The sequence below is a fragment of the Oculina patagonica genome, chromosome 2, assembly GCF_052425735.1.
Source record: "Oculina patagonica isolate OP01 chromosome 2, crgOcupat, whole genome shotgun sequence".
Taxonomy (NCBI): Eukaryota; Metazoa; Cnidaria; class Anthozoa; order Scleractinia; family Oculinidae; genus Oculina; species Oculina patagonica.
Genome location: NC_135759.1, coordinates 6397977 through 6419386, shown reverse-complemented (window position 1 = coordinate 6419386; position 21410 = coordinate 6397977). Strand labels below are relative to the sequence as shown.

Sequence of the window (21410 nt, the reverse complement as noted above, 5' to 3'; positions counted from 1 at the left end):
AGTGCTTAGAATTCAGATTTTAAGCACACAGGAATGAAAACAACTTACTAACGTCTAAAAATATCATTCGGGTAAACCCCGACACCCACGCACAAATTTGCATGCCGCTCGCGGCTTCATGTCAATTGAACAAATGCAACTAATGAGTACATGGCGACAAAAAGTTACTCTTCAGAAGCAACAATTTGCCTGTATTGCGACAAAAGTTTCACAAAAGAGGAATTTTATGACTCAATCCCAGTTAGAAAGCACTTCTCAGGGCTCTATCACGGACAAATTCACAAATGTTGTGCAGATATTATAGAGGAAGACTACTGGCGTGTAGAATCTCTAAACGCTAAAGAAAAAAATATAAACTTCAATTAACAAAAAAAGGGGAGCGGGGGTGAGGAGGGTGAGGGCGAGCAAGCAGGAATTCCAATTGAACATTTGCAGACATTGGAATATACACAACGATGGGCCGAGGAAGAAAAGGAGTTTTGATAACAAGTGGGAAAAAAAAAGTTTAAAGGTTTATTGGACCCCCTTTACAAACTTTTCAACATAATAAAATTGCTAAAGAAAACAATCAAACAGTGATTTTATTGTCAGAAGAGGCGATCGCACAGTTGAAAACTTTTGACAAAGAGCTTGTCGCAAACCTTTTGACAGGCAATTGACTCTTTTAAAACTGTTTTTTTTTTGTACGTCTTAATATTTACCGGTAATTATTAAATTTAACAAACCTGTTTTTGTATTTATTGCTCCGTTTTTATTTGAAATTGCGGCCAAAATTTTGTCTCCTTTTGATGCTTCTAATGAAACTACGTCCTGTTTTTGGAAATTAGAAACGGTTGGACTGATTGTGGCTGACCCCCTTCCACCCTTTTCTGTTTGAACCTTGATCAACACCTGTACTTCATCATTTACAACATTATCATCTTTTTTACTTAAAATAAGAAACTGCCATTCTTCAATTCTTCCATCAACCGGCATAATAAAGTAATTTAAATTAAAATTAAATTTACCGAATAAAAACAACAGAACTTGGGTGAAAACGACCCCCAAGAGTAATTGTACCATCGGTTCCATCATAAAAACCGTTTATGACAAAATTCAATATTTTTGGAAAATAGTTTTTTAACTCAAACCCATTCATATCAATATTCGTTTCAAGCACCATGTCTCCACTTGAAATAATGAAAGGCTTTTCAAAAACATCGCTTGGCACGTCCGCTTGATAACCCTTTACACCATAAGCAATTAAATAAGCTTGCTCACTTGCTTGTGACCCCGAGTAACCAGGATTGGTTATGTCAATAAAAAGTTTATCGTCACTGTTTGACGCATTTTTTTGTGAGTGAATGATTGTTCTCGTATATTTTGGCGTGTGATTGTTGAATCTTTTTGTATGATAATTGACAGTGTTACTTCCAAAAGGTGACGAAGCACTTAAACTCCAGTTAAGATCACTTTCTGGGAAGAAAAACTCAACACAAAGAGTGTAATCACCAGAGGGCAACCCGGTTAGGCCGATTTTAAGTCTTGAATTGAAACTGTTTCCAGATTTTACTAAATTAAAACGAAAAGCGCTTTCTTTCAGTAAGTGAACACCAGAGGTAAAATTGTCAACAACTGTTAATGAGTTAACATTTGTAACACCTTGAAAAGAAGATGCAGAAAAAAACAAATGTGAAAACAAATTTTCGTTTACTCCTGAAGAAATTGAGTGAGTTGAAACATACTTTTGCATTGAAACTAAGTTTACAGCGTCTTGGTCTCCGACAGGATTTGCAAGCTGTTTTATTGAATGGTCGTTCATTACCAAATTTTGATTAACAACACCCATTTGTCCAGGGTCACCTTTTGGGCCAGCGGGACCTTGTGGACCAGCAGGACCAGTTGGGCCGGCATCTCCTTTTGGCCCTTTTGTTCCAGCAGGCCCAGTATGCCCAGCAGGCCCTGTGGCACCAGCGGGACCAGTTGGACCTGTTTCACCTTTTGGACCCGCAGGGCCAGCAGGACCAATTGCGCCGACGGGGCCGGCAGAGCCAGTTGCACCTTGGGGCCCTTGTGGACCGGCAGGATCAGTAGAGCCAGTTGGGCCGCTGTCACCTTTATCGCCTTTTTGACCAACGAAACCTCTTGAGCCAGTTGGGCCTTGGGGCCCTTGAGGACCAGTGTCGCCTTTCGGGCCAGCGGGGCCAGTAGGACCGCGAGAACCTTGTGGACCAGCAGGACCAGTAGGACCTTGGGGGCCTTGGGGGCCAGTGTCGCCTTTATGCCCAGCAGGGCCTATCGAACCTCTTGGGCCAGGGGGGCCGGGAGGGCCCGTTGTTGAAGAGCTGTCTGAAGGATGCCCTGTGTCTCCGTTGAAAGCACCCATTATATATATTCGTCAAAATTTTTTTTCGTAGTTTTTTTTGGCTTGTCGTGATACAAAAAAGAGAATTTTGTTGCAGTTACCTGATTAAGCTGATTTCTGTCTATGCCAAGCTCATCTGCAATACGATTATTTTCTCTTGGAAGAAAGGAAAAAATACAAAAATGGCTGCAATTATCACGAATATTTTTCGGCACTTTGAAAAAACATTGAGAAAGATAAATGACGCTGCATTGACGATGCCTTCCGTTTATAAAGTAATTGATGATTTCGTTTTGATTGCTTTCACAAACCATGTCGTCAAATATGACAATTTTTTGGTTGTCATCTGTGAGTTCTTCAAGGGGAATAACGGTGTTGTTTGCCTCGATAACTTCATAACCAGTTTCAGGATTGACTCTTTTTTCAAAATCGTCAAGAATCAACTGATATTTTTCTTGATGAAGATTTTTTGCACAAAGATAAATTTTGTCGTAAACCAAAAGCTCATAAAGCATGTGTAAAAGAGTGTTTCTTTTTCCAGAGTTGCTTGGACCGCAAATAAGCATGCGAAAAGTGTCAGATGGCATGCTTGTATGCCCCTGTTTGAAAGCACTTTGCGAATAAAACTCAGGATCGTAATTCGGAATCTTCATTTTTTAGTCGTTATATATATACGCAAAAAGATGTCGATGAAAAAATGGCAAACACTTGCTGAAAAAAAGTCCGCGGTTGAGCGCCAAAATGCCAAAATACTTGCTGCGATAAAAAACAAAGCGATTGAAAAAAAATTTGGACAGCTTTCAGGCGAGGAGCTGTTTAAACCGCTGACACGAAGGTTTGACCGCGCCTTTACAGCGCAAACGGATGAACGAAAAAAAACTGATGCTGAAGAAGGGCCAGACTATAACATGGATGATTTTGACTTTAACTACCCTTTTGGTGAAAATTTTATGCTAGATGAAGAAACGCCCCCGACAACTCCGCCGCCGTCACCAGAAGTGCCTGACTATTCGATGGTGGAATCTGACCAAGATTTCGAAGACGAAACTCCAACATCATCACCAGCCCCACCTCTTGCGGAAAAGGAAGATGATGATGATGCAGAAGGTGATGATGATGCAGAAGGTGATGATGATGCAAAAAATGGAGATGCTACCCCCTCGCAAGACTTGTCTCAGTCAGTTGAACGCGCCAAATGGGGGACACCACAAAACCCAGGAATTCAGGGATCAGAATCAACTGATTTGCAGGTGCTGAACAGCATGTTAACGAAAAATAAAGACAACCCCGACTATGTCGTGAAAAGTCCGCAATCACAATGGGAGGGTTACACTATTCCAGACATACGAAAAGCCCGAGACGAAATTTATGAAAGAAGGGGGGTAAAGAAAGCAAAATCTTCTTTAGTTTTCGAAAAAGAACCACCAGATCAAGAGGGGAGCGGTGTTGTTGATGTTAACGACCTTGTTGACAGACTTCATATAAGCCTCGGGTCAATTGAAGCAGGGAACACTTCGAAAAAGTTGCGAAGTCAAATAGTTTCATTGCTACAAATGTTAACTGAATTAAAAGTACTGTCAGCAGAAGATGCAAAAAAAATTTTTCATAAGTATATAAGATGAAACATCTCAACCTTTTGCTCAACTCCGCGATTGCGAAAAAGAGTGATGCAAGAAATGAACCTCATGACTTTAAAATTCACTTTAATCCCCCAATCGTTTTAGACCCTTCAAAAAGGTACAAAGCGGCAATGAACGAGCTTGTTACAATGAGCTATTCTTGGTACAATGTTTCAGAAAAATATAACAATAACAAATTTAAATGGAAGAAAAAAAGTGAGTCAGACTGGACTGATGTTACTATTCCTGATGGAATGTATGATTACAAAGACTTGAACGACGCTTTTCAAACTCAAACAGGAAAAACTGATGATTCAAAAAACATTTTTGAACTTTATTTTTATACCACGACATACAGAGTCACAATTTTGATTGCAAAGGATTACGAGCTTGATTTAAGAGAAGGCAATTTTTCAGATCTTATTGGTTTTGAAAAAAAAATCTTGAACGATGCTAACAACGTTGGCGATCATGTTCCAAACTTGACGAGAGGGGTAGACTGGATTTATGTTCATTGCGACCTTGTTTCAAGAGCTGTTGACAACATTGAAGACGATGTTTTGTACACGTTGTCAACATCGACTCTTCAAATATCTTATCCATTTTCGAAAGAGCCTCGTCGACTCTTGTGGCATCCAGTTAACAAATACCGAATTAACTCGATAAGAATCAGAATCAGTGACGGACTTGGAAATGACCTTTTTTTGAATGATCAACCTGTCGCTTTGAGCATTTTTATCGAAGAGGAAGAATGATTTTTTGAGAAAAGTATAGGATGAACCACCCAAGCGAATGGACGAGGTTTTACGACAGAGGTCACTACAGATATCGGCACAAAGGAACCGGAGTCGTAAGAGATACTTTATTGTCTATCGGTAAACGATTTGCAAAAAGTGGGAAAAAAAGGCTGAAGAGGCAGCCAAAAAAGCTGCTGAAAAAGCTGCTGAAAAAGTCGCTGAAAAAGCTGCTGAAAAAGCAGTTGAAACTACCAAAAAAGTTGCAGAGCGCGGCGCGGAAAAAATTCAGCAAGTTTTGAAAAGAAAAAAAACTCTTCCACCTGATTCTCTAAAAAAATCAACTGTGAAGAAAGGACTTAACCAAACTTCGAGACAAAAGCTTGAAAATATTTTGAAAAAAAAAGAAGCAACTATGGAGAAAGGACTCAACCAAACGTCGAAACAAAAGCTTGAAAATATTTTGAAAAAAAAAAAGAAGCAACTATGGAGAAGGGACTCAACCAAACGTCGAAACAAAAGCTTGAAAATATCTTGAAAAGAGAAGAAGCAAAGATGAAGGTGAACCGAATCATTTCAGAAAATTAATTTTTTTGTGGATAATATATACGCCTGGTTTTGGAACGATGTTCAGAAGCGGAAAGTTTTTGGAAAAGACTGAGTTCATGAGATTTGGGTTAGACAAGCCCATAACAATTCCTGGAAACAATCAGCTACAGGCAAAAAGTGGCTACAAATTTTCTGTGACAGACAGAGACAACTGGTTTGACTGGTACAACGCTTACATTCCTGCAGATTTCACATTTGAAGCAACCGCAGATGGGGCTGCTGTTGCAGGAGACACACGTTCAGCGCCGATTAATGGATCTTTTTCTTTGATAAATAAACTTGTGGTAAAATCTGCGGGGAAACCTCTTTATAACGTTGACAACGCTCACAAGCTGATATTTATCAAAAACTTGTTAGATTTTTCCGATGACTATTCCAGAAGTGTTGCCAAAAGCCAGTTTTGGTATCTTGATACGAGCAACAGTGATGCTACAACAGCAGCCTCAACAAATCTTGGAAGTCGACAAAGGGGGCTGTTATCCCAAGCGGGTTTAACGGTCAACACTATCATTCCTCTCAACAGGTACTCTTTTTTTGAAGAGCTCAGTGACAAGCTCTTGCCTCCAATGCCGCTTGAGCTTGAAATACAACTTCAGTCTGATGCAGAACTGATTTGGCAAAACGACGGTACGAACAGGCGAATTGTTGTAAGAACTCTTGAGCTGTGGGTTCCATTGCTTCGGTTTACGAGTGAAGGGCAAATGCTTGCTAATGAAGACTTTTTAAAACCAAGAAAGTGGACTTACATGAGTGAAATGGTGGAGCCCAGCACCAGCCAACGCACTGCTTTCGGAACTTGGCAGATAAGTCCTGGAATTAAAAACGCAAAGCATGTCTTTATCTTTATTCAACAGACCCGAAGAGTAAACACTCTTACCCAGAACCCGTACTTTTTTGACACTTTTAACATTGACGGAGATGACTCAGCAAAGCTCGCTACTTGCAGGCTGCAGTACGGTACTTCCAAGTTTTATCCTGAGCTGGAGTATGACGAAAATTTCAAGCTGCGAATCCTCAACGATGTGATGAATTACCGTTACCGAACAAATGATTACAATACAGGCGTCCAGCTACAGCCAACCAACTATAACACACTTTACCCTTTGCTTTACTTCGACCTTCGAGAAAACAAAGATAACCTTACAAACGACCCAAAGCAGCTGATTTTTCACTACAGGCTGAATGAAGCGGCAAATGCCCAGGATTACACGATATTTGCTGCTATTATGTATGAAAGCGAAATGGTTCTGAAGCAGGTGGGCAACGAACTGGTTATTGTCTAAATTTTTTACAAAATATATATACGATGTCTTCTTACTACCCACACAAGGTCGCGCTTTCTGAGGGACAAAAACACAGTCTTACCAAGGCATTTTCAAACAAAACATCAATCACTCTAAGACTGAAGTACGAAGACATTACGGGAAAAAATGGAGACTCTTTGCATCTGACCTCGCGGCAAATTAAAAAAATTAAAAAAAGCAATCAGCGAAAAAAGAGGGGTCGATCTGAAAATGAGCAAAACGCAGATTAAAAACACAGTTAAAATCATCAAAACCGCTGTTCTTGGCAAAGGGTTGCAGGTAAAACCGCCAAAAGGTGGCAATGGTATGAGGGTCCAGCCTGCGCCTGCGCTTGCAAATGTGATGCGGCGGCCGCCTCCATTCATTGGAACTTGGGGAGAAAAAAAAATGAATTTTAAAGACGTCCCTTTAACTGATTTTGACCTGTTTGCGTGGTGTGATTATCTTAAAATTCCGATAAAAGGTATTTTTTCAAGAAACGAATTTATGCCAAAAAAACACGCCCCCTGCATAATTAACTTGGACGACTTGGGCGGCCTTGGTACTCATTGGGTTTGTTGCTTTCGAAAAAGAAAAAAAGAAAGCTATGAGTACTTCGACTCTTTCGGTTTGCCCCCACCCGCAGAATGGGAAAATGAGCTTGTTCTTGAAGGAAAAAAGAGCTTTTTGCGAAACGACAACCAGATTCAGTGGGAAAAAAGCGTGCGGTGCGGTTACTACTGTTTGCTTTTTTTGAACGAACGAAACAAAGGGTGGTCGTTTAAGAAAATTCTTGAAATGTTTTCTGGCGATTTGTTGAAAAACGAGGCTGTGGTCAAAAAGTATTTTTTGCATCAAGTATAAAATGAAGGTGTATTGCGTTAAAGAAAGAAAGTTTACTCTCAACGTGCCTGGCAGTGAAAAAGTGGTAATGACCAAAAATGCCCGAAAAATGTTAAAAGCCAAATGTGTAAGTTGCGGCATCACAAAAACAAGGTTCCTTTCAAAAAGCCAGAGCCAAGGAGGCGCTTTAGCAAGGCACAAGACACGCTTGGTTGACAAAATCGCCGAGGGAGCAAGCATGTTTTTGTCTGGCCCCTCTCCCTCGTTTGCAACGGCAGCTGCAAAACTTGCAGGACAAGCATTTCAAGGAGTGGGCGACAATGTCAAATATTTTCGAAGCACATAAATTAAAGTGAAAAAAAACAAAAAATTAAATGGAAATTCAGAAAGTTTACTGCGTGAAAGAAAGGCGTTGCACTTACAACGAGCCTTACACCAAAAAAACCGCGATAAACATCGAAGGTCAAAAAACTCTTGAAGCAAAATGCATCAGTTGCGGCATAACAAAGGTTGTTCGTTATGACCCAGTAAAAGGTTTTTGGACCACCAAAGGCGCTTGGAAAGCCAAGCAAAAAACAGAAATTTTTTCTACAGGTATATAATGAAAGTCTATTGCGTAAAAGAAAGGCAGTTCACTCCCAATGTGGAGGGGAGCGAAAAAATCGAAATAACAAAAAATGGCCGAAAAATGTTAAAAGTGAAATGCGCCAGCTGCGGAATAACGAAAACAAGATTCGTTTCAAACAAAACGGGGGCAGGCGTCGACATTCACAAAGCCATCGGCAAGCTACCAAAACCAAAAAAAGGTTGGACTCTGCCGGGGCACAACTACACTGGTCCCTACAATCCTCTTGAAAAGAAGCTTACATACGATCCGAAAACCGGAAAGATATTGAAAATTATGCAGAAGCCTACCGGGGCAACAGACGCAGTCGTGATGCAACACGACGTTGATTATTCCGTGTGCGAAGGGAAAAAAGACGTGAAAGGTTGCAAACATGCAGCAGACAAAAAAATGGTAAAGGCGCTTGATGCAATTCCCAAAAACAAGCGTCAGTGGGGGCACACTTTGGCAAGAAACACTATCGCGACAAAGCAGAAAGTCGGCTTGGGTGTCGGTGAAACGATCAACAAAAAGGTCGGTGAGAAAATTCCTGGTTTTCAGCAGGCTCAAGATCTCGGCATGTTGTTAACAGTAGCTCTCGGTGGAGATAAAAAGCTTCTTGAAAAATATTGGTCAGGAGACATAGCAAAGGGCGCTTTCAACACCAAAACGGGGTTTTCAGCAAAAAGTTTTGGACTCACCCTTTAGAAAACCAAGACCCTTCTTGCTCAGCCACAGTTTATAACAAAAAAACAGGAAAATGGGTTAATCATTATTGTGATTAAATCAAAAAAATTTTTTGCCCTCAAGTATAATGGCCACCGCTACCCAATACAGACGAGCCGAAATCAAGGCAATGAAACTGACCTTGGAAAATCAGCAGGCCCACTACGAAAAGACTTCCGCCAAATTCAAGCGCTGGCATACTCGCTGTCAAACAGCTTGCGCTTTAACGGGCGGTGCCGCGACGATTCTTACCGGCTCAGGTCTCGCAGCTTCGCTTTCCGCTGTCGGCATTGTCGTTGGCGGGCCTTTGATTGGAATAGCAACAGTTTTTTCTCTCACTTCAACTTCTTTGGGCGTCACTGTCAAGTTTTTCTTGCAAAAAGCAAAAAAACACAAAAAAATACTTTCACTTGCAGAAGAAACTCTGTTTGCAATCAACTCTCTCACTTCTGCGGCCCTTGAAGACGGACAAATTTCTGACGAAGAATACCAAGAAATCGTCAAAAAGTACAGTGCCTTCTCTTCGAAAAAAACAAAACTGCGTTACTCAAATCACACTGACAGCGCTCGCTCCCACCAATCTTGAAAATGTTTTTCGGCAGTTTTTTTCGTTTTTTCATTTTTCGTCAAATTTTTCTCCAGCTTTTTGATCATTTTTTCTTTTTTTGGCCAAGAATCTGGTAGCTTTTTGAAATAAAAATACAAAAAACATGTGTAGTTAATATGCTTTTTTTTTTATAATTTTGGCAGTTTTTCACCACGTTTGCCAAAAATCGCAGCCTTGATAGATCTTGCCAAACAATACCGTTTTTTGTTAAAACTGTTTTCAAATATGACAAGTTCGGCACCGGCGAAATCGATCTTATTTCTGTCTCTTCCAGATATTCAAAACCGTGGGGTTCTTGAAAAACGACTGGTTCAAAAGTTTTCTTTTTCGCAACAAAAACCAAAAAGAAATTTTGGACATCTTTTTTTGTTAAAGTGTCTATCCAGCTTACAGGTTTTTTGTCGTTTTCGTCGCATCTCTGGAATTTAACGCCCAGACCATAAGGGTCATCGCCAAAATTTTTTTTGTCTTTTAGCCACTTGAGTCTTGAAGATTCAACAAAGTTATAATAAGTCGTAATCATATTATTACTAAAGCCTGCAAGGAAGTGTCATCGCTGTCATCGCCAAAATATTTTTTTTTCTTCCATGTTATATTAAGTCTTTTAAGTTCAAATGGAAAATAATAAATTGGAGTCACGTTACTACAGCCCTCAAGGATACTGGAAAGGAATTTCTGCAATAAAAAAATTAGCCAAAGCCGCAAAGGTTTCCGAAGATACTGCAAAAAGGTGGCTCGGAAAACAAGCTTTTTGGCAAATCTACCTTCCCGCACCACGATACGTTCCTCGTCCAAAGTTTGATGTATCTTCTCCTAACGCGGTCCACCAGGCGGACCTTCTTTTTCTTCCTCATGACAGATTGCCGCGAGGGCGAAAAGTTTACAAATACGCGTTGACTGTTGTTGACGTTGCCAGCCGTTACAAAGAGGCCGAGCCTTTGACCTCAAAAGATTCAACTGAGGTTGCAAAAGGTTTTCGGGCAATTTACAGGCGTAGTGCACTGAAATGGCCACAAATGCTGCAAGTTGACCCCGGGCGCGAATTCATGGGCGCTGTTACCAAAGAAATGGAAAATCAAAAAACAGCTATTCGACGCGGGCGTGCTAACATTCACAGAGATCAGGCCATTGTTGAACGTTTCAACCGCACACTGGCAGAGCGCCTGTTTGGTTATCAGTACAGTGTCGAGTTGACCCTGCCATCTGGCCAGCGGTCGACAGCGTGGGTTAAGAGGCTACCCGAAGTTATTGCCGCTCTGAACAACGAAGTTACACGGCTGACGGGCAAAAAACCCTCAGAAGCTATTAAATTAAAAGCCGTTGCCGCCAAGCCGTCGACTCCTTATTTGAGGCCTGTTGGTAAGAGCGAAAAAAAGCTCCCCTCCTCCGTGAATGTTAGATATTTGTACCAGCCGGGTGAGTTAGAAGGTGGCGGAAAACGTGCCACCGATCCAATCTGGTCTTTGAAAGTCTTTTCGCTTGAAAGAGCTGTAATGAAACCGAACGAACCTGTTTTGTATTACTTGCAAGACGGCCCTAAGCGTGGCTTTGTGCGCGAGGAGCTGCTCGTAGTACCTTCTGATACCGCCCTTCCACCAGTCAATGCCAGCTAAACGTGATATTCAATCGGTTCGGTATGTATTCCATCTTCAAGCACCCAACGTTTGTCGTAATAGGCGCTCAAACCCAGTTTTTCCTGCTCGTAAGTTACCATTTTTCCTTCCTTCATACGGAAGCCTCTGTTTGTTGCCATGTCCTTATGACCATTCAGAGCGGCCTTAAATCCTTGCCATCTTATTTCGTTTTGCGTCTTGGACATCCCCTTAGTGCTAAACTTCTTTTTTTCACCCTCGGGTTCCTCAATAAAATAACACTTTGAGCAGAGCGCAATCATCCGGCTGCCCGTACACTCAAGCTTAAAGAGACCAGGGGTGCGGCCGCTCCACTTGTCCCAAGCCAGCCATTGTTTTTTTTGGGTCTCGAATTCTTGTTTTAGCTCAGGTTTTACGATGTCCTCAAGCTTCGAAGCAGAAATGGCCATGTAACAGCTGTCCGTGTCCATCTGAATTAGCTCAAAGTCCTTTCGATCAAAATATTTGTCTAAAAAGTCATAGTAAAACTTGAGCATGCGCAGCTTTGCCAACTGGTAAACCGCGATCCCAACTTGAAAAGGCCTGCTGATCGTTATCCGCGGCTTACGACTTTCCAATCCGTACGCTTGCCCGATTTCATCTAAGTCACTAAAATACGCACTTCGCAGGGCTCTGTCAACCACTTTCTCATCTTTGGTGTATATCACATTCGTTTGCCGTTCTAGTGCCTCGATCACCTTCCCGTATGCACTGTTTCCTAACAGCTTAAACACGTCAGCCAGCAAGGCCTTGCTCTTATCAACATCACCTGTTCTCCGCGCCTCTGTCACTTGTTCTACAAACCAGGGGAAGATCTTTTTCGGTTGATAGTCAATCGTTCGGTAAACCGCCGTTATCTCTGCCCAGTGTTCCACATACCAGCGCAGCAGTGGAGCATACAAAAGAATTTTTTTGGCTGATAGGGCCCCAACGAGCTTTTTACCATCTCCACGATTTCTTTTTGTTTTTTTCAAGTATTCATACATGTGTTGTGGAACGGCTTCGGCTGGCACCTCTTTGTTGTAAAAGAATGGCGGCATCTCTTCAAAATTCTTCAACAATTTTTTTGGAATTTCTATGTCAACTTCCGCAAATCCAAACCATCCGGCGGGTATATATAAAGGGGGGTTTTCTCCTTTCAAGTTTCGCATAAGATAATAGGCCGCAGATGTTTCCATTCCTGTATGGTACCAAAGTTGTTCTTTTCCGCATGGCATGTCTTCTAACATTGTTGACAAATAGAGGGCATTTGCGTCGTAGCCAACGATGTTTTTGCAAAATTTTGCGTTTTCAAACTGGTGGTCTCTTATCTTTGTAAATCCAGCTTCGTGGTACCTTGTAAATACTATGCTCGGGCCTCCAACAACCGCACCTTTCAGCATCTCATACGCTTGTGCGCTCGGGCTGTGCATTTCTGCCCCCCTCTCGACCGCTCCCCGAAGCAGGTAATGTAAGCTCACACCTGGAATGCTGACGGCGTCTTTTAGGATGTCAATACCCTTTTCAGTGTAAAAAGCTTTCATTTTTTCTAGAGCTTCTAGGCCGGGAGCCACATCAAGGTTATTGTAATAGCGAAGCCAATCTGCAAAAGTTCGCATTCCCTTTTCTCGAAACAGTTTTTTACAAGCTTTCCATTCTGAAAGTTTTAGCACAAAAGAGTTTTTCAACTTTGAATACCAAGCAAGATAATCCGGCAACCCTGGGTAGTCAAGCTTCTCGGGGGAGTCAAACCACTCATAAGGAAACCACGATTTCGTAGCCTCACATCCGTATGCCTTAACCCACTTTTCATAGCTTGTTCCTGGCCCAAGGTAGTTGATAATGTCAAGGAAACGGAAGCCCTGAGTGAGCAAGAACATGATTTTGTTACAGTTTTTTGCCACTCTGACTTTGCCCGTTGTGTCAGCAAGGCGGTCTGCGAAGTTATTTTTGATCAGATTCAGATCGTAACTGCCAGAGTTGAACCCAACAACAGGTACCTGGTTGCACCATTCCTCAATTTTTTGTCGCTGCGCTTTTGGAAGCAGGCCAACGTCTTTTGGCATGAATTTCGCTCTTACTTGAGCCCGGATGTTTTTTCCGCGTCTCTCCAGCTCTTCCATAAACTTGCGGACCAGCTCCGCGGGGTCTCTTTCACAGATGTGGGTGGGCTCTCTTTCAAGGGTGTCACCGATGCTTACCGAGATTGGCACGTGTGCGTTTTCGATCGTGAGTGTTGGCGTTGGTTCCTTTCTCTGATTATTGTCGCCATACGCCTCGAAATCGTACAAAATCGCGTGCGGGTAGCTTTTTGTTTGCGCCCGCGGTGTATCAACAACGATTTTCCTTACTTCGCACGCCCAAGCCTCGATCACGCGGTAGCCGGCCCTTCGTAGCAATCTTGTACGTTTCATTGTGGCTTTGAACCTGTCTTCGCGTGTTTGGTCGTTGCGGTCAATGATTTTGTTACGATCTTGCGGGTAACATTTTCGACACCCATGCCAGTGGCAGCCGTGGTTTTGAAATACAGTTTTGGAAATAGGGTCGTACCCGTCGACAGGTGCGCGCTCAACCCAACGCTCGCCACCATGTCCGCACATTGCGTGGTGAATGTGAATTTTCCGCCGCTTGGCTTCTTGGTCAAGCCACCGAAGCGATTCTTTGGAAGCTTGATGGTTTGGATAGAAAGCCTTCTCAAAGCTTGTCTGCGGTTCTTCAACCTTTTTGCCCGGGCAATCAATTATTGTTTTTCCTTGGCTGCAAGTTTGATAATGGCGTTTAAGGTTGCAAGCTTGTGTAAATCTCGCGTCGCAATGGGCGCATGCATACGTCTTGGCTAACCTTTTAATATCCTTAATGACAAACGCGTGCCCTTCGAAAGTGCCGATTGTCAGAATGTTCTTCAGCACAGCTGGAGGGTTTCTTTTTAGGTGCCATACGACTTCCTCATCTTTTACCCTCACAGGCTCATAAACTCGGATGCCGAGCCAATCAGAAAAAGCGGCACCCTGATTCAGATGCCTTTCAACTTTATCTAATTCATCAAGAGATGTTTTTGGACAGTCGGTCGGCACAGTTTCGAGTTTGAAGAAACTCTTTGCGAGACCTCGGGCTGCTACTGTGCTTCGATCAATACGTGCTCCTTGGTGCACAGCAATACAACGCCATAGACACAAATTATCTCGATAGGTATCTAGCGCAACCATCGACCTGCCATGCGCAAGGTTGCGCAGCCAGTCTGGTAAGGGGCCATTGCCTAACAGCGGTTGACGGTCAAGCACAACCTTTACATCAACATTAAAAAAGCTTTCAAACTTCCACTTTGTAGAAGGTCTTTTAATATTGTCAGGGGCCAGGCGTTTTGTCTCCTGTTCGGTCAACCATTTTTCCGCTGCAGAAAGCTTATGAATCCAAGGTGAGCCTTTGTTAATGTAGTAAACAATGACCGTATCATCTTCAATGTTGCGCAACTGATACGAGTAAACATGCCTGATATAAAACGCTGTGTTTACATTTTCTCGAATTTTTTCCATAAAGTTTGGTGTAAGGTCTTTTTCCAGACCTCTAATGAAGCGCCATCGAATAAAACGCCGGCCACTATTTTCCTCCCCCTCGTCTTCCGCGACATCAAGAAGGTTTAAAATCTCATTCTGATAATTTGGTACCACCCAATTTTCGTGTGGTACAAAACGATCAAATTCATTTTGAATGTTCTTCCTTTTTTGCTCCTTCTTTTCTTTGTGACGAAGTCGCTGAGGGGGTTTTGGGTGATACTTTTGTGCAAGCAACGGTTTTAGCAAACGCTTTTGCACTTCAGGAGGGATCGGTTCATCCAGTATATTACGGAGAACTTCACGAAGTGGGCCCGACATTTGAGGCATTCGCTCAATTTGTTGCTCAACAAACTTGTCAAATTGACTTGCTTTGTTCGCGGTCAGCAAGGTCTTGCTGAAAGCCATGTAACTAAAAAGCACAAATGTTCAATTGACATGAAGCCGCGAGCGGCATGCAAATTTGTGCGTGGGTGTCGGGGGTTTACCCGAATGATATTTTTAGACGTTGTAATATCATGACTCATCGCCAACTGTCAAAAAAGCGTCGCGTGACGTGGCAGTCAAGGGCTTGCCTGAACATGGTATGCAAATTTTGTTTTTTTCCGCGTGGGTAAACAAAGTCGGGGAATTAACCGTGACTCATTAACACTTGCCAAAAAACGAACTCCAGCTGCAATAAAAACGTCTAATTCGAGGTGGTATTTGTCGACTTCCCTCTGTACTACTCTAGTAACTACTAACAACTACTAGTAACTACTAACAACTACTAGTAACTACTACCAACTACTACCAACTACTAACAACTACTAGTAACTACTAACAACTACTAGTAACTACTACCAACTACTAACAACTACTAGTAACTACTACCAACTACTACCAACTACTAGTAACTACTACCAACTACTAGTAACTACTAACAACTACTAACAACTACTAACAACTACTAAAAACTACTAGCAACTACTAGTAACTACTACCAACTACTAGTAACTACTACCAACTACTAGTAACTACTAACAACTACTAACAACTACTAGTAACTACTACCAACTACTAGTAACTACTAACAACTACTAGTAACTACTAACAACTACTAGTAACTACTACCAACTACTAGTAACTACTAACAACTACTACCAACTACTAGTAACTACTACCAACTACTAACAACTACTAGTAACTACTACCAACTACTAGTAACTACTAGTAACTACTACCAACTACTAGTAACTACTACCAACTACTAACAACTACTACCAACTACTAGTAACTACTACCAACTACTAACAACTACTAGTAACTACTACCAACTACTAACAACTACTAGTAACTACTATCAACTACTAACAACTACTAGTAACTACTACCAACTACTAGTAACTACTACCAACTACTACCAACTACTAGTAACTACTAGTAACTACTACCAACTACTAGTAACTACTACCAACTACTAACAACTACTACCAACTACTACCAACTACTAGTAACTACTAACAACTACTAGTAACTACTAGTAACTACTAACAACTACTAGTAACTACTACCAACTACTACCAACTACTAGTAACTACTAGTAACTACTACCAACTACTAGTAACTACTACCAACTACTAACAACTACTACTTAACAATTAGACGGCGAGCTTGAGGTTTCTACCGGCTGATAGTTGGCGAGGGGCGAAGCCCCGAGTCAACTATCAAAAGCAGGTAGAAACCGAGAGCGAGCCGTCTAATTGTGTTAGCATAACCCACTGAATGATCTATTAAACTCAGAATATCGCTAGAATTGATTTATTGAAGGTTTTGATTGATAAAATTAAGCGAAAACTAAGCGCGCGCTCCGAGAGCCTTCTACGGATCAATAGTAGGCACCTGTGTAGCCAATCAGATTGCGCGATTACCAATAGTAGGTCAGTGTGGTTATGCTAACAACTAATAGTAACTACTACCAACTAGTAACAACTACTAGTAACTACTACCAACTACTAACAACTACTAGTAACTACTACCAACTACTAACAACTACTAGTAACTACTACCAACTACTAGTAACTACTACCAACTACTACCAACTACTAGTTACTACTACCAACTACTAGTAACTACCAACAACTACTAGTAACTACTACCAACTACTAACAGCTACCAACAACTACTAGTAACTACTACCAACTACTAGTAACTACTACCAACTACTAGTAACTACTACCAACTACTAGTAACTACTAACAACTACTAACAGCTACAAACAACTACTAGTAACTACTAACAACTACTAACAGCTACCAACAACTACTAGTAACTACTAACAACTACTAACAGCTACCAGTAACTACTAACAACTACTAACAACTACTAACAGCTACTAGTAACTACTAACAACAACTAGTAACTACAAACAACTACTAGTAACTACCAACAACAACCAGTAACTACCAACAACTACTAGTAACAACTACTAGTAGTTGGTAGTAGTTACTAGTAGTTGGTAGTAGTTACTAGTAGTTGTTAGTAGTTGGTAGTAGTTGGTAGTAGTTACTACTAACAACTAACAACTACTAAAAGCTACTAACAACCACTAACAACTACTAACAGCTACCAGTAACTACTAACAACTACTAACAACTAATAACAGCTACTAGTAACTACTAACAACTACTAGTAACTACCAACAACTACTAGTAACTACCAACAACAACCAGTAACTACCAACAACTACTAGTAACAACTACTAGTAACTACTAACAACTACTAGTAACTACTAACAACTACTAGTAACTACCAACAACTACTAGTAACTACTAACAACTACTAGTAACTACTAACAACTACTAACAACTACTAACAGCTACTAGTAACTACTAACAACTACTAGTAACTACCAACAACTACTAGTAACTACCAACAATAACCAGTAACTACCAACAACTACTAGTAACAACTACTAGTAACTACTAACAACTACTAGTAACTACTAACAACTACTAGTAACTACCAACAACTACTAGTAACTACTAGAAACTACTACCAACTACTAGTAACTACTACCAACTACTAACAACTACTAGTAACTACTACCAACTACTAGTAACTACTACCAACTACTAACAACTATAGTAACTACTAACAACTACTAGTAACTACTAACAACTACTAACAACTACTAACAACTACTAGTAACTACTACCAACTACTAGTAACTACTAACAACTACTAACAACTACTAACAACTATACTTATAACTACAAGCAACTACTAGTAACTACTACCAACTACTAGTAACTACTACCAACTACTAGTAACTACTAACAACTACTAGTAACTACTAACAACTACTAGTAACTACTACCAACTACTAACAACTACTAGTAACTACTACCAACTACTACCAACTACTAGTAACTACTACCAACTACTAACAACTACTAGTAACTACTAACAACTACTAGTAACTACTACCAACTACTAACAACTACTAGTAACTACTACCAACTACTAACAACTACTAGTAACTACTAACAACTACTAGTAACTACTACCAACTACTACCAACTACTAGTAACTACTACCAACTACTAACAACTACTAGTAACTACTAACAACTACTAGTAACTACTACCAACTACTAACAACTACTAGTAACTACTACCAACTACTACCAACTACTAGTAACTACTACCAACTACTAACAACTACTAGTAACTACTACCAACTACTAGTAACTACTACCAACTACTAACAACTACTAGTAACTACTACCAACTACTACCAACTACTAGTAACTACTAGTAACTACTAACAACTACTAGTAACTACCAACAACTACTAGTAACTACCAACAAAAACCAGTAACTACTAACAACTACTACCAACTACTAGTAACTACTACCAACTACTAACAACTACTAGTAACTACTACCAACTACTAGTAACTACTACCAACTACTAACAACTACTAGTAACTACTACCAACTACTACCAACTACTAGTAACTACTAGTAACTACTACCAACTACTAGTAACTACTACCAACTACTAGTAACTACTAGTAACTACTACCAACTACTAGTAACTACTACCAACTACTAACAACTACTAGTAACTACTACCAACTACTAGCAACTACTACCAACTACTAACAACTACTAGTAACTACTACCAACTACTAGTAACTACTACCAACTACTAGTAACTACTAGCAACTACTAACAACTACTAACAACTACTAACAACTACTAGCAACTACTAGTAACTACTACCAACTACTAGTAACTACTACCAACTACTATAACTACTAACAACTACTAACAACTACTAGTAACTACTACCAACTACTAGTAACTACTAACAACTACTAGTAACTACTACCAACTACTAACAACTACTAGTAACTACTACCAACTACTAGTAACTACTAACAACTACTAGTAACTACTAACAACTACTAACAACTACTAGTAACTACTAACAACTACTAGTAACTACTAACAACTACTAGTAACTACTACCAACTACTAGTAACTACTAACAACTACTACCAACTACTAGTAACTACTACCAACTACTAGTAACTACTAACAACTACTAGTAACTACTACCAACTACTAACAACTACCAGTAACTACTAACAACTACTAGTAACTACTACCAACTACTACCAACTACTAGTAACTACTACCAACTACTAGTAACTACCAACAACTACTAGTAACTACTAGTAACTACTAGTAACTACTAACAACTACTAGTAACTACTACCAACTACTAGTAACTACTACCAACTACTAACAACTACTAGTAACTACTAACAACTACTAGTAACTAATAACAACTACTAACAACTACTAGTAACTACTACCAACTACTACCAACTACTAGTAACTACTACCAACTACTAGTAACTACTACCAACTACTAACAACTACTAGTAACTACTACCAACTACTACCAACTACTAGTAACTACTAGTAACTACTACCAACTACTAGTAACTACTACCAACTACTAACAACTACTAGTAACTACTACAAACTACTAGTAACTACTAACAACTACTAGTAACTACTACCAACTACTAGTAACTACTAACAACTACTAATAGTTGGTAGTAGTTACTAGTAGTTGGTAGTAGTTACTAGTAGTTGCTAGTAGTTGTTAATAGTTGTTAGTAGTTGTTAGTAGTTACTAGTAGTTGGTAGTAGTTACTAGTAGTTGGTAGTAGTTACTAGTAGTTGCTAGTAGTTGTTAATAGTTGTTAGTAAAACTCAGCTGTGTTCTAATGGAAATCCGCGAATCTGATTGGTTCTCCCACTGATTTCTATTCGCCGATAGAAAAAGTCGCGCGCTCGCGTAGCTCTTTAAGCGGTAAATTTTCTTGATTTTTGTCTTCAAAGTGCACAATATTGTAGGTTTTGGACTGCAATCCTTTAGAGTTTCTACTAAAACAATTAGACTACTCGCCCTCGTTTTCTATGAGCGATAGTCAACTCGGCTGCGCCTCGTTGACTATTTGCTCATAGAAAACTTGGGCTCGTAGTCTAATTGTTAACTAGTAACTACTAACAACTACTAACAACTACTAGTAACTACTACCAACTACTAGTAACTACTAACAACTACTAACAACTACTAACAACTACTAGTAACTACTACCAACTACTAGTAACTACTACCAACTACTAGTAACTACTAACAACTACTAACAACTACTAACAACTACTAACAACTACTACCAACTACTAGTAACTACTACCAACTACTAGTAACTACTACCAACTACTAACAACTACTAGTAACTACTACCAACTACTAGTAACTACTAGTAACTACTACGAACTACTAACAACTACTAGTAACTACTAACAACTACTAGTAACTACTACCAACTACTAACAACTACTAGTAACTACTAACAACTACTAGTAACTACTACCAACTACTACCAACTACTAGTAACTACTACCAACTACTAGTAACTACCAACAACTACTAGTAACTACTAGTAAATACTAGTAACTACTAACAACTACTAGTAACTACTACCAACTACTAGTAACTACTACCAACTACTAACAACTACTAGTAACTACTAACAACTACTAGTAACTACTACCAACTACTAACAACTACTAGTAACTACTACCAACTACTAACAACTACTAGTAACTACTACCAACTACTAGTAACTACTACCAACTACTAACAACTACTAGTAACTACTACCAACTACTACCAACTACTAGTAACTACTAGTAACTACTACCAACTACTAGTAACTACTACCAACTACTAACAACTACTAGTAACTACTACAAACTACTAGTAACTACTAACAACTACTAGTAACTACTACCAACTACTAGTAACTACTAACAACTACTAATAGTTGGTAGTAGTTACTAGTAGTTGGTAGTAGTTACTAGTAGTTGCTAGTAGTTGTTAATAGTTGTTAGTAGTTGTTAGTAGTTACTAGTAGTTGGTAGTAGTTACTAGTAGTTGGTAGTAGTTACTAGTAGTTGCTAGTAGTTGTTAATAGTTGTTAGTAAAACTCAGCTGTGTTCTAATGGAAATCCGCGAATCTGATTGGTTCTCCCACTGATTTCTATTCGCCGATAGAAAACAGTCGCGCGCTCGCGTAGCTCTTTAAGCGGTAAATTTTCTTGATTTTTGTCTTCAAAGTGCACAATATTGTAGGTTTTGGACTGCAATCCTTTAGAGTTTCTACTAAAACAATTAGACTACTCGCCCTCGTTTTCTATGAGCGATAGTCAACTCGGCTGCGCCTCGTTGACTATTTGCTCATAGAAAACTTGGGCTCGTAGTCTAATTGTTAACTAGTAACTACTAACAACTACTAACAACTACTAGTAAC

At 40.0% G+C, this 21410-nt stretch overlaps 1 protein-coding gene across 1 annotated transcript; it reads right to left on the bottom strand.

Annotated features, from left to right (window-relative positions):
• Nucleotides 1–9205: 9205 nt before the first annotated feature.
• LOC144642123 (uncharacterized) lies at nt 9206–13393 on the bottom strand. The gene is made up of 3 exons (XM_078501114.1): nt 12895–13393; nt 11081–12801; nt 9206–9238 (listed from the first exon to the last, which is right to left on the bottom strand). The coding sequence occupies exons 1-3, from the start codon at nt 13391–13393 to the stop codon at nt 9206–9208; spliced, it is 2253 nt and encodes a 750-aa protein (XP_078357240.1).
• Between the last annotated feature and the right edge of the window lie 8017 nt (nt 13394–21410).

Excerpts from the sequence above, each read along its gene's own strand:
- LOC144642123 (XM_078501114.1), bottom strand. The coding sequence starts at position 13,393 with ATGAAACGTACAAGATTGCTACGAAGGGCCGGCTACCGCGTGATCGAG. Across the intron at positions 12,802-12,894 it reads CCGCCTTGCTGACACAACGG|GAACAAGCTATGAAAAGTGG; the intron begins GCAAAGTCAGAG and ends ACCTTGGGCCAG. Across the intron at positions 9,239-11,080 it reads GTATGAAGGAAGGAAAAATG|AAATTTGTCCGTCTTCAAGG; the intron begins GTAACTTACGAG and ends ATTCTTCGTCAG.